This window comes from Onychostruthus taczanowskii, unplaced genomic scaffold (assembly GCF_017590055.1).
Source record: "Onychostruthus taczanowskii isolate IOZ18803 unplaced genomic scaffold, ASM1759005v1 scaffold267, whole genome shotgun sequence".
Taxonomy (NCBI): Eukaryota; Metazoa; Chordata; class Aves; order Passeriformes; family Passeridae; genus Onychostruthus; species Onychostruthus taczanowskii.
Genome location: NW_024499984.1, coordinates 21,927 through 34,099, shown reverse-complemented (window position 1 = coordinate 34,099; position 12,173 = coordinate 21,927). Strand labels below are relative to the sequence as shown.

The window sequence follows — 12,173 nt, the reverse complement described above, 5'->3', positions numbered from 1 at the left end:
ATTACAGGGAAATTAATGACATGTTCATCTGTTCAAAGAAGACTGGCCCTTGTGACTGATCTTTTGTTATTGTCTCTGGTCATGACTTAGGAGAAGCTTCCTGAGTAGGCTTTGAGGTTCAAGAAGTGGTAGAGAGAGTAAAATTTCCTCCATATAAATGGTACTATTGCAAGTTCTGGTGAGAAATTATCTTGAAGTGATATGAATTTGTTAGGGAAGAAAGGTCAGGATGCTGTGGTATGAAAGGATAGATCGGTACTCTTCACATTTTAGAGTAATTTGCAAGCTCCTTGAATCACCTAAGATGTATGTGGTCAGGAAAAAGTCAGGTTAGGTTCAGTGTCCTTGACTCATAATCCAGCAGTGGCCCTTAATGGAGGCATGCGAAAGGATGCAGCCACTGGGCAAGCATGTAATGTTTCTTCAGTGTAATGTCCTGTTCTTCAGTAGCTTGCAACCCAGACTTTCTCATCTGCTGTTGGGACCTTGTTTATTAATAGCATTTGGTAAGATTTTTATGTTCAATTAGTTCTTTTAAGTCTTTCTCAAACTCACAATACTTTCAGCATTGTGTAGAGTCTACTGGGGTTTTTTTCTGTTTTAACTAAGCTGCATATGCAGAAGCTACTTTTGTTTTGTTTTAAACTGATCATTTCACTGGAAGTTTTCTAGCTCTGTATGATGAGGCACAGAGGGCAATCATCCCACTTCCATTCCCCATCCCACTTGTAAGTCTACAGACCTTTGTCGTAACCTCTGTTTGTCCTTACACATCCCATTGAAAGAACTGGGGTCTATTGTTCTTCCTTCAAAAACCATTCTTACCTTGAATCATGGCCTTTGTCTGTATCTGAGCTCAGAGATGGAGAACCCAAAATTGCACATAGTGCTTGAGAACCAGGATTGCATTGTGGATTTGTGTCGATGTTGGTCTGTTTTATCACTGCATTTCTAAGATCTGTCTTTTTGAGTGGCATTAGTTAATTCAGGGCCAGACAAAGGGTGTCTTAAGGTAGAACTGTTTTTTCCCTATGTACTTTACTTTGCAATGCTGAATTTTGTCTGGCACTTTGTAACAGTGTGTCAGTAGGAGGATGTTCACTAATCCTTTGCAATTGGATTTTGACTTTTCACTGTTCTGAACCAATTAGTATCTTCAGAAAACTTTTCCTCATCCACCCTATCCCTGAATCACCTCTGAATGCAGTGAACACCAATCTATGTGGAGATTGATGAAGTATATGGAGCTGAACAAACACATCTCTTGTTGTGCATGCACCTGGAACTTTCTACCTCCTCTTACTGTTAAAGTTGTAGAGGTAGAGCAGATGAGTAGCTTTGATATTTGCTGGCTAAATTTCTTTAAATATGTCTTGAAGGTCTACACCTTCAAGATATATTTGGGATATTTAATCGCTTTTCTCCTAGATTATATGTTTTTATTTATCCAAACCTTAAGGACTGCATTTAGTAGAGATCCATAGAGGTTAGAGAATCCTCCTTGAATTTGGAAGTGGTTTTGGAGCAAAAACTAACTGTGCATTCAGAAAATCAGTTTTAAACATCCCAGCAGATTAGCAGAACAGTGCCATTTACAATAGCTGGCACTGACCAGGTCTTACCCATCTCCAGCAGATCAAGCAGAACAAGTGAAAACCTCCAGGCTTTGTTTCCAGAAATTACCCCGGGAAAAATGTGAAAAGGAAGAGATTCAGCTCAAAAGATATATGCTAAAATCAAGGGCCTTGGCTGTTCATCTGTGTGTTGCAGTGCTATAACTTTAGTATGCTTTTAAATGCTGCAACGAGGTACTAATATGAAATCTTAGGAGTTTGCTTTAATTTTCATTCCCTTGAAACAAGGATTGTGCCCAAATGTTTTCCATGCAAGATAATCCAGATATGTGAATGAAAGGGGAAAAAAGCCCCACAAACTGAACTCCAGGCCACCAGTTACATGTAGAGCAATTGGAAAAAAGGAGTTGTCTTCAATGTGACTTCCTGCTAGAGCAAATAGTTTCCTGAAAGCTATGCCTTCCCCTTCTGGAAGCCTATCAGTCTTGCTCTTTGGTGACAGTGCATGCCAGCTATTTCCTGGAAGCTGTTTGTTTTAAAATACACCCTTGGTTTGGATAAAAAAATATCAAGGTCTGATGGGAGGACTTTAGTGATAATGTGCACTGCAGTAGGGAGTCCTTTGTATCTGAGTATCTTGTATCTGTGTAGTCTCGCTGAAAACCTGTACCCACCAAATTATCCTTTTCTCGCCGTACTGACTTTGCATCCCCTTGTTAGCACTGGCTTGCGGGATTTCATGTGCTCTCATGTAGACTGTGCTTGTTTTGTGACCTGGAATGCAAGTCATCCTTTACATTTTAAGTGTATGTGCATGCATTTAACATTTTGTTGGTATGGTTCTGATTATGTGTACTTAACCTGTGAGAAGAGAAAGGGGTGATCCTATCACATTGCAGGGTGCAGAAGCCCATGGTATTTTAAGTTCAACATTACACAGAAAGCCAGCTCCATCTTCCCCACCAATGTAAACAGTCCTCACTGCTCTATTCAAGAGTGTTTACAAGAGTTTAATTTCTTCATTTGTGCTTTGCAGTAACTTCTGGTTTCCTTTTCTCTCTTCCTGCAGAGACAACTTTCTTTCAATTCCTCCTTATGGGATCTGTCAGAAACGGTGGAAACTTTGAGAGAGAGCGTTGGGAAGCTTGTTAAAGAGGTAAGAAAAGCCTTTGTGTCAGGAGTACGCATCACTGTGGTTGCTATCTTAGCCTGTGATCGAGTACAAGAAGCAATTTATAGTCAAATCTCTGGCTTGTTTTGAAACTTTTCCTCATCCTACAGTTGTTTTCCCTGCGTGCAGGCAGCATGCACTTTGCAGCCTCTTGGCACTTCAAGTTACAAATACCATAACAGGGATTAGGACATTTTCTGTAGTGTTTTATCTTCTCAGCAGTGGCACAACGGTTGGGCTTGCAGTACATCTGCTGCCAGGTAGTGCCTTGCAAACTACATATTGAGGCTTTCCTTTCTACTTTTTCTCATCCAGTTGCCAGCCCATATCAGGGTTTTTAATTGGTTGTATCTACTGGGTTTTATGTGCAGTGAGGGTATGGCATGTGGAAAAGGTGCTGTGGCTGTTATAATTTAAATTAGTAGCAGTAGGCTACTCTTTCTCTATCTTGCTTTTTGGGCCAGAAATTGTTTTCCAGTCTTGTGGGGCGCTCAGCACAATGACATCACAATGCTAAAAAAAAAGTGAGTTGCACAGTCAAGTTGACATTCTAGAGACTGCAAGTATTTGGTTTTGCAGGTGAAATTATGGATTAAGAAAAAAAGCCCTGCATACCTAAGTTAGAATCAGAAGTCCAAATCTGGGGGGGTAGGGGGTGGGTGTTGAGCCAGAAACTTATCCTAGATTTTTTGTCTGGCTCTGACTTTGAAGTGCTGCTATTAGTCAAAAACATTCTCTCCCTGGAGCAGAAATCACAACCATCTAAACTAAGTGCCGCCGCCTCCTCCTCCCTTTGCTAGTCTTCCGTCTTTGCATCAGAGCGAGAGGCTCTGCGCTGTGAACAGCAGTAACCTCTGGGAGCATGCACAAGAGTGGGTCACTCCAGGTTAGCGTGCGCCTCACTCCCACAGAGGGGCAGCTGCCGGGAGCCTGAGCTGTGCCAGCCAACAATTCCTGGCACGCACCCCTGCCCGAGTCCTACAACCTGCTGCGCAGTTCCCTTCACATTGAAATTAAGACGATTCTAGGATCAGCTTCAGTTAGGACCATGGAAGAGATTTTGCTGCTAGCAGGGAGCCTGCCCTTCAGAGTTTGACTACAGCTGTTTCCTGTTACGTCATTTAAGCTTGGCTTTTCTTCTTGTCTGGGATAAAAATAATTGAAACCACGTGATACTGAGTTTGCTGATGTGGCCGAAAACGTCCCAGGGTAACGTGCCTTTTGCTTGGCAGCTGTTTTGGGCACGACTACCTTTTATTCTGTCCTGCTGTGCAAACAAAGGCAGCATTTTGCTCTGTGTGCAGCATGAGCTGCTCCAGATGGCTTGACCGAAAGTTACTTCTTATTGTCTGTCAGGCAGCTTTCTGTGTGAAAAGGAGGGACTTGCTCCCTTGTTTCAAAGGGCAGCAGCTTGAGGGGGTGGAGGGAGCTATTGTTTGTGCCATGTCTAGAAGCCTTTCTAGCAGGGAATTTTAATTAGAAAATGGTCTGAACAAAATATTTGTCTTGGAGTATGGGAATTGATTGGATCTGTGTCCTTGGACTCTTTAAATCAACTTCTAGGAGGGCAGATTAAACACCAAGAGCAAGGGCAACTATTTAGATACACTTAGGGGGCCAGGCCTGATGTCTGTAAGAAGAAATAGCTAGTAACCCTTCACATTTGACATATTTGCTTCCAGAAGTGTAAAAAGATCAGCTCTGCATGTAAATTGTGAAGATGCTGGTGTCAAAGTTGAAACAAAGTTCCTTGCTCAAGCTGTTTCAAAATAATTTGTAGAAATGTGTTTTCAAATGCATTCCTTCTTTAAAATGGTTAGTACTTCACATGTTCATGGGGATTATCTGCACTTCCTATTTAAGTACCTTTACTTATAATATTAGGGAGTTTATGGTACTTTAGCTGCTGAAACAGCTCCCTTTTTGCTGAGCAAAGATGAGCTCTTTTAGCTAAGATACCAAAAACTCCCTTAGGCATCCCTTTGAATTGGACACTCAAATTGTCACACCTGAAATGCAGCCTTGGCCTTTTGGGTGAGGAATCATCAAATCCAAACATCTCGATGAACGTATGTAACAAACAAAACCGGTGACAGTTTTCATTCATGTTCCATGATGCTGGTGTCCTGTAGGTCACTGTGAACCTGGAGCCAGGTTGAGAGGTGCCAGGCTGCAGGCAAAGGCACCAGTGAGTAGTGAGGAAATAAAAGTACACTCGAATCACTCAATCTGGACATTTGTACTCAGACTTTTGCTGTTCTCACAGCTGTCTTGCATTATATCAGTGTGTCATGTGCTCTTAGGCATCTGAAAATAAAGGCTCCTTGTGTAGGTGACACGTAGTAGCTGTTGTTTAGCATCAAGAATTTTTCTCCAGATGTTGGCACATCTAAAACATGCACAGATGTGTCATATAAAGGGTCAGATTTACCTCCCACTGTAAGACCAAAGAGTCTTGAGTGTGCTTTCCTTGGGTGAACTTGGGTTGGTTGTTCCAGCACACTGCTGCTTTCAGCATTGTTGCTGGCTGGCTTTACCAGCTGTCTTAGACTTGGATTATCTGCATTTATTTAAACAAAGGTGATAGACCAATGCACTGTGAGCAAAAGTGGCAGATGGTCTTTGACTCTGTTATTGTCTCTGAAAATAGGGCAGTTGGAGCACAGCATTTGAAGTTGTTTCTGAAATGCAGTTGGTGAGCAGTTACAAATAGGTGTCTCAGCAACTCTGCTCACCTTGTTAAGTGCACATGCCTGTTCTGGACAGCCCAGTAAGAACAACCAAGTCAATGTCACCTGATATTTCAGTGGGAGTCAAGAAATCAGATAAAATTCTAGGAAACACTTAAAAAGGGATAGAGAACCAGCTGTAGCATTTTACCATGATACTATACAAAAGCATTTGATAAGGAACACAGATCTAGGGTCTTGTTCTCTGAAAAGGGATAGCATAACTGGAATAAAGTTCAGAGAAGGCCAGTTAGGACATTGAGAAATATAATGGCTTTCACGAAAGGAACAAGGGAATAGGCTGAGACTGTTCAGCTTGCAAAGGAGATGAGTGGGATATGACAAAGACCTATAGAGTTGAGTGGCACATGAAGAAGAGATAGAGATTGAATGCTCACTGTCTCCTGCAGTAAAAACAAAAAACAAAACCACATGACACCAAATGGAGCTAACCACAGCCAGCTAAGGAGAGAGAAGAGGTTCTTTCCTGTTATATTGGATGTTAAGTACTTGTGGATGTTCTAAATCCTATGAGTTTACTATGGAAGAAAGTAATTGAGGGTTAGGAAATAGAGGTTCCCTGAGCTGCAAATAAATGGAAGCTGGAAGGTTACTTAGAGGAATGTCCTAGATTCTTGCTTTTGTCTTATTTCTTCTTAGCATCCACTTATTGTCACCATTTGATATTCTGACATCTCAAGATAGGGGGTCTGAAAGTAACACTCCAATGTAGCATGAAACCAGTGCTCATGCAGGTGGGTTATTTTTTCCTGTTGTGGTGAGCTTGGCCATACCTGAGTATGGCAGCATTAATGCAGTGAGTATCTCAGGTTGAGGGCATGGTGCTTTTGTTCATGACACATTGCAGGCATGTTGTCTGGCTTATGCCACTCAAATGAGTCTTGAGGTACTAATTGTTCTGGCTGGTTGAATGTTGTCACCTCAGGCCTGGTGTCAGGTCAGCTGGCCAGCAGAAGGCTCCTGCAGTGACTGGCTGTGTGCAAAGCTTATGCTGTAATTCAGGCTCCTGGCTGCAACAGGCCTTGTTTTCAAGGATATTCTGGGAATGCTGTTGACAATGGCGCAAGGAGTTTCTGGGACAGGAATAAATGATGACAATCTGGAAGGTCAAACTGGTTGCCTGGTGTAAATCAGTGGAGGTTGGGTGGAATTGTGCCAGGTGACACTGCTGTGGCCTGTGGCTCATCCAGTTTGTGACCCACGAGCTGCAGTCATTTGGTGTTGTTCCTTTAACTCCTATTCTGACTCAATATACCCCACCCCACCCGTCCTTGTGAGGGTATTCCTTTGGAATGTAAGCCATTGTGGAACCAGGAGGACAAGCAGCTTCCATGTTAGAGGGCAGGGAGGCCAGGAACACCCACAGCACTGGAGCAGAAAACTCAGTAGTGAAGAACTTGGCAAGGATATATTCCAAGTACTTGCTCTGAAGAGACTTCCATTGTGGTGGTGGGGAATTGTTTTCCCTGGTTCTTCCCTTTGATATTGTGTTCAAGGGGAGTCTCATCTGTTGAAAAATCTGTTCTGTGGTTTGAAGAGAGAACTTCTCCTTTTACTGATCCTGTTTGATAGTCGCTTCCATTCTTTTCTCTGCCCTTCCCCTCCAGCTGCTGAGCATGAAGAGCTGGAGTGACATGAGGCAAGAAGTGATGTTCCTGACCAATGTGAATGCCTCAAACTCCTCTACGCAGATCTACCAGGCTGTGTCACGCATCGTGTGTGGCCATCCTGAAGGTGGAGGGCTCAAAATTAAATCCCTCAACTGGTATGAGGATAACAATTACAAAGCACTGTTTGGAGGCAACAGCACTGAAGATGATGTGATTAACTTCTATGATAACTCCACAAGTAAGTGTAACAATGGCATGGTCTGAGGTCCCATCTACTTCACGATTGTCATTGCTAGTGTTTTCTAAACTTCCACAGATGAAAGTAGGTGGTCCTCATACTCACTACTGTTTCAGAAAGGCGAACACATATTGTCCTGCATATGCCCTTAAGGCCAGTAAGTTATCAACTTTCAGAGTCCCCCAAGGACCTGCTACCTACCTACTGGGTAAAGTACACAGAAAGATGTGCAGTGGACATGCTTTAGTGGGAGAGGGAGCACAGTCACATGCAGCCTCTGAAATCTGACCTTTTCCAGACAAATTTTGTTTGTGCCATGCACTGGGGTTGTGGAAGTGTTACACAGCTAGTACTGTGGCTCTTAGTGTTGGAGGCTACCTGGTTGCTTCTTTTTCACTGGGCAGACTGTGCAGACTTGGGCTAAAAGGAGCTTTTTTTGGAGCTTTGCAGTAAAGGAGGGGGTTTGTGTCTGAAAAATGCTTTGCTTTCAGCTTTGATTGTTCTTGAAGCTCTGAACCTTCTGCAGTTGTCATTGTGCTGTTCAGCCACTCACCTTTGTGCTCTTCTTCAGCGCCCTACTGCAATGAACTAATGAAGAACCTGGAATCCAGCCCGCTTTCCAGGATTATCTGGAGGGCTTTAAAACCCTTGCTGATTGGGAAGATCTTGTACACTCCAGATACGCCAGCTATAAGGAAGGTCATGTCTGAGGTAACTCTAGCCCTGTCCTCTGATAGTGTAGCATTAGCTATGTCCTCTGTCTGTGCAGCTGATCCTCTCTAGTTAAATTGGACCCAAACAGAAGCCTAGAAAGGATTGCCTGCAAAAGCACAGCCTTCCTTATCTTTCACCCCCCCTGCACTTACTGTTGAAGGCTCAGTACACCCTCTTAGCTTATGATGGTCTCTGCCAGCTTTTGGAAATAACCTTCCTCTCGTCTTTGTGACAGGTGAACAGGACATTCCAGGAGCTGGGTGTGTTTCGTGACCTCGGGGGAATGTGGGAGGAGATAAGCCCAAAGATTTGGACATTTATGGAAAGTAGTCAGGAAATGGATCTCATTCGGGTCAGTATACTGTCCTTGACAGAACCACTGCTGTTGTTTTTTGCAATAAGTGATGAAATATTTGTTTTAAATGGGGCTTCAGTGCTGAATTGGGCAGATAAATATTATGGATGAGACACCTTGAAAGACATCTTGATTGTACTGATCTTGCATTATGCTTGGCATTCCTTTCTTCGCATAACAGTCTCCTGCAAACAGGAGCAGTGCACATTTAACACCCGATTCTAATCTGCCTCTGCTGGAAAATGTGCTGTTTTGTCTGCAGTGTTCCTCTAATGTGTTATGAGCATGTCACCATGGTTCCTCGGGTGCAGCTCTGAGGGGTGGATCTTTGCAACCTGTTCTGATGCCTTTGGAAGTACAGTGATGTAAACCTAACATCAAGAAACAGAGGGACCACTGTAGAGTAGTTTTTCCAGCTGTCTCTGCAACACAGTTGGTTGGGTATCACAGTGCACCATCTTGTGTACAGAGACCTCCCCAGGTCATATAAACCTTGAAATTCATTCTGTTTTTACCCCAGTTTAATGCTCTGCTGAATAATCCTGTGACTTGGCCTGTTGTACTTCTCCATTAACATGACATACTAGAGCACCAAAGACAGTTGAACAGATCATTACAAAGCTCAGGTGAAAGTTGAGGTCCAAAACATTGATTTGCAGTGATGTCCTCTGAAAAGTGAATGTTGCTCTTACTTTTTTTTTTTTTTAATTTTGCTGAGCCCTTAGCTTCTATGGTTTTATATTTTATGTTGCTTATTAACACTGTTGCCTCTGGTAGCTAACCATTGATCTTCCCAGCAATCTGGTCTTTTCTGTACCAGTGCAGTAACAGTGGTCTCTTCGTTGTCACCTGTTGACATTCGCACAAGCAGGAGTACCTCATTGTCAGTGCCTTGGCAGCTCCCAGGGATCATCCCCTTCAGTTCCTGTGTTTCTGGGTTGACTGGCCATCACCTTTCAACTTTCTGGGTTGTACAATCTGTTTGGCATATTTCTTCCTGCTGAGAGAGAAGAAATGCTTTACTTGCCTATCCCTGTCACTTCTAGCTTGATGCTAGTGTGCCTGTGAACTTCAGGAAGGGCAACATGTGCCCCTATGGTTAAGGAACTTTAATGCTGGACTTAAACAAGATGAGGCTGAGCCGTTTCCCTGCACGCATGGTAGCAGAAGTTACCCATGGAGACCAAATGAGAAGAGAGCACAGCACATCCGATTCCTATGTGCTTAGATTTCCTTTTTGCATGTTTTCCTTTTGTAGCTTCGATTGTTCTGTTTTTCCAGTTTGCAAAGTTGTTTTTGTAACTGTGTGACCCACTACTTTCTAGTTTGCTGGTAACAGCAGAATATGGGGAAGCTCTTTACCTCTCTTTCATTTTTGTTGTGGCAAAAAATCTACTTCCTGTTCTTAATCATAAGGATTTTTGCCATTTTCTCTCTTGTGCAGGTTTTTCTTTTTATCTCCCTGACTTCAGTTCAACTATGTAATTTACAATTGCTGTTCCCTTCCTGCCTGGCCTTAAATTGTCTGCCCAGTGGACTGGTTTCTGCTTCAGTGCATTTAGCTAGGCATAGTGCATACAGTAGCCTGTCCTCAGAAAGCTAGCAGTTAAACCAGGTGAAGAAAGCATTGTCCCAGACAGGAGGACAAAGGCAGGACATCATGGCTGTACAGGGCTGCTTCAGCCAGTCCTGGTGGCACAAATGCAAAATACAAAAATCACCTGGCCTCTGGCGCTGGTGCTCTGGTGCTCTTCTGCTCAGCACAGTTACTGTTGAGCCTTCAGGCATGCCTCAATCGCTCTCCATCCCAGACAGAAGGTAATTTTTTCTGGGAGAAGTGAGCAAAGCTAGGCACCAAGTATTGGGCAAATGCGTTTCTGCTGAGCTAGCATCTTCCTCTTCCCTGGTTTGCCTGTGTGGGATGCAGAGCCGTACATGGCTCTCTGCTGCCCTCTCCTTGGGAGAGGGGTTGGCAGGACACGGAGGCAGGCAGCCAGCCTGCAAAGCACACCAATGTGGTGTAGCTGTACTGAGGGAGGAACATTCCTCTCAAAGGGAAGGTGAGAGGAAGAATGCCACTGTTCTGATCCTCTCAGTATGACAGAGGGCCTCTACCTGCACCTTCTTAACAGCTGTTTTCCTTGTAGTGCTGGTCTTTTCTATGAGAGAGGAATCTAACATTACTTCTCACAACTATTTCTTTGAAAACAAAACACCTGCAGACATTGCTGAAAGGCAAAGCCCTCTGGGACCTGCACTTGCCAGCTTCCAACTGGACAGTGGAGGATGTTGCCCGTTTCCTGTCAAACAGTCCAGAGGAATTTGAGACAGAAAATGGTTCTGTGTACACCTGGATGGACGCCTTCAATGAGACAGACCGGGCTATGCAGACCATCTCCCGCTTCATGGAGGTGAGATCCTGTTATTGTGGGCAAGGCGCCGGGTGAGGGCAGCAGCTTGATCTCCACTCATGCGGTTGGGTATTCTGAAAAGGGAAGATAGATATTCCTCCATCCATTTTCTGAATACAACCAGGATGTAGGAATCTAACTGTAGGCCTTGTTTTTGAAGTTTTTGCTTTCATCACTGTGTGTGGTTTGCTGCCATTCTGTTACTCACTGAAAGCTGCTGCTGTCTCCAGCAGTGTAGCAGCTCATACTTCAGTCTGGGGTTTAGCTGGGGGCTTTGGTACAGCTAGCAGCTGCTTTAAACAGAGGGAACAAAATTAGTTCTACTTCTTGCCTCATCAGCTTGGGAGATGAGTGCAAACAGAAACAGGCCATGACCTGTTAAGGGCCTGATCCAACCTTCAGGTCTCTCCACTGATGTTTAGAGGCTTTGAATCAGACTTGATTTATTGGTAACAGATGAAATAAGACTATCTATGAAAGTTGATACTTGGATGAGATTCTGTAGGTAATACTGCAGTGCTAGCTAACCTTCTATGCAGAAAATGCCTTTGCTGGGGTATTTCTCAGTGATATATGTTTGACTGGTAGGTGACTGTCAAGCAGGAAGCAATGACAACTCTTGCAACTTGCTGGGCTACAACAAATTGCAAAATAGTCTGATGCTGTTGTCTCTTTCTTGGGCGTGACATTGCCATTGGAGTGTTCTTTCCCTCCACCCCACAACTAAACAAAGTACATTATAATTTGGCAGTGAATCCCATAAGTGCTTCCAATTCTGTCCCTGTCTAGTGTGTCAACCTGGACAAACTGGAGCCTGTGCCCACAGAAGTCCGGCTCATTAACAAGTCCTTGGAACTTCTGGATGAAAGGAGGTTCTGGGCTGGCATAGTCTTCACTGAAATAGCTCCTGACAGCACAGACCTTCCCCAACATGTGAAATACAAGATACGCATGGACATTGATAATGTGGAAAGAACCAACAAGATCAAGGATGGGTAAGCCCTGACATCCTGCCTTATGATCAATTTCTTACAAAGGATGGGGTGAGGAGGATTTCTAATGGAAAGGTCTTGTTCCCTTGGTGCAGGTACTGGGATCCTGGTCCCCGTGCTGACCCCTTTGAGGACATGCGCTATGTGTGGGGAGGCTTTGTCTACCTGCAGGACGTGGTAGAACAGGCCATCATCAGGGTTCAGACAGGCACGGAGAAGAAGACAGGAGTTTATGTGCAGCAGATGCCCTACCCATGTTACGTGGATGACATGTATGTATGCAGGCTGCTTCAGAAGCTCCTGGGAGGATGACCTTGGGAGGCATGGGCTTTTGTCACTCCTCAGGCATGGTTTTTGT

The 12,173-nt window shown here is 43.9% G+C and overlaps 1 protein-coding gene across 3 annotated transcripts in view; it reads left to right on the top strand.

Moving 5' to 3' along the window:
• The window catches only part of ABCA1 (ATP binding cassette subfamily A member 1), an 88,192-nt gene that overhangs the window by 54,209 nt on the left and 21,810 nt on the right, over positions 1–12,173 (top strand). For all 3 annotated transcript variants that reach the window (XM_041407491.1, XM_041407489.1, XM_041407490.1), the window contains exons 8-14: positions 2,644–2,730; positions 7,103–7,343; positions 7,915–8,054; positions 8,293–8,409; positions 10,635–10,823; positions 11,613–11,818; positions 11,911–12,087. In XM_041407491.1, coding sequence (XP_041263425.1) covers positions 2,644–2,730; positions 7,103–7,343; positions 7,915–8,054; positions 8,293–8,409; positions 10,635–10,823; positions 11,613–11,818; positions 11,911–12,087 — 1,157 coding nt within the window. The remainder of the gene's footprint in view (positions 1–2,643; positions 2,731–7,102; positions 7,344–7,914; positions 8,055–8,292; positions 8,410–10,634; positions 10,824–11,612; positions 11,819–11,910; positions 12,088–12,173) is intronic.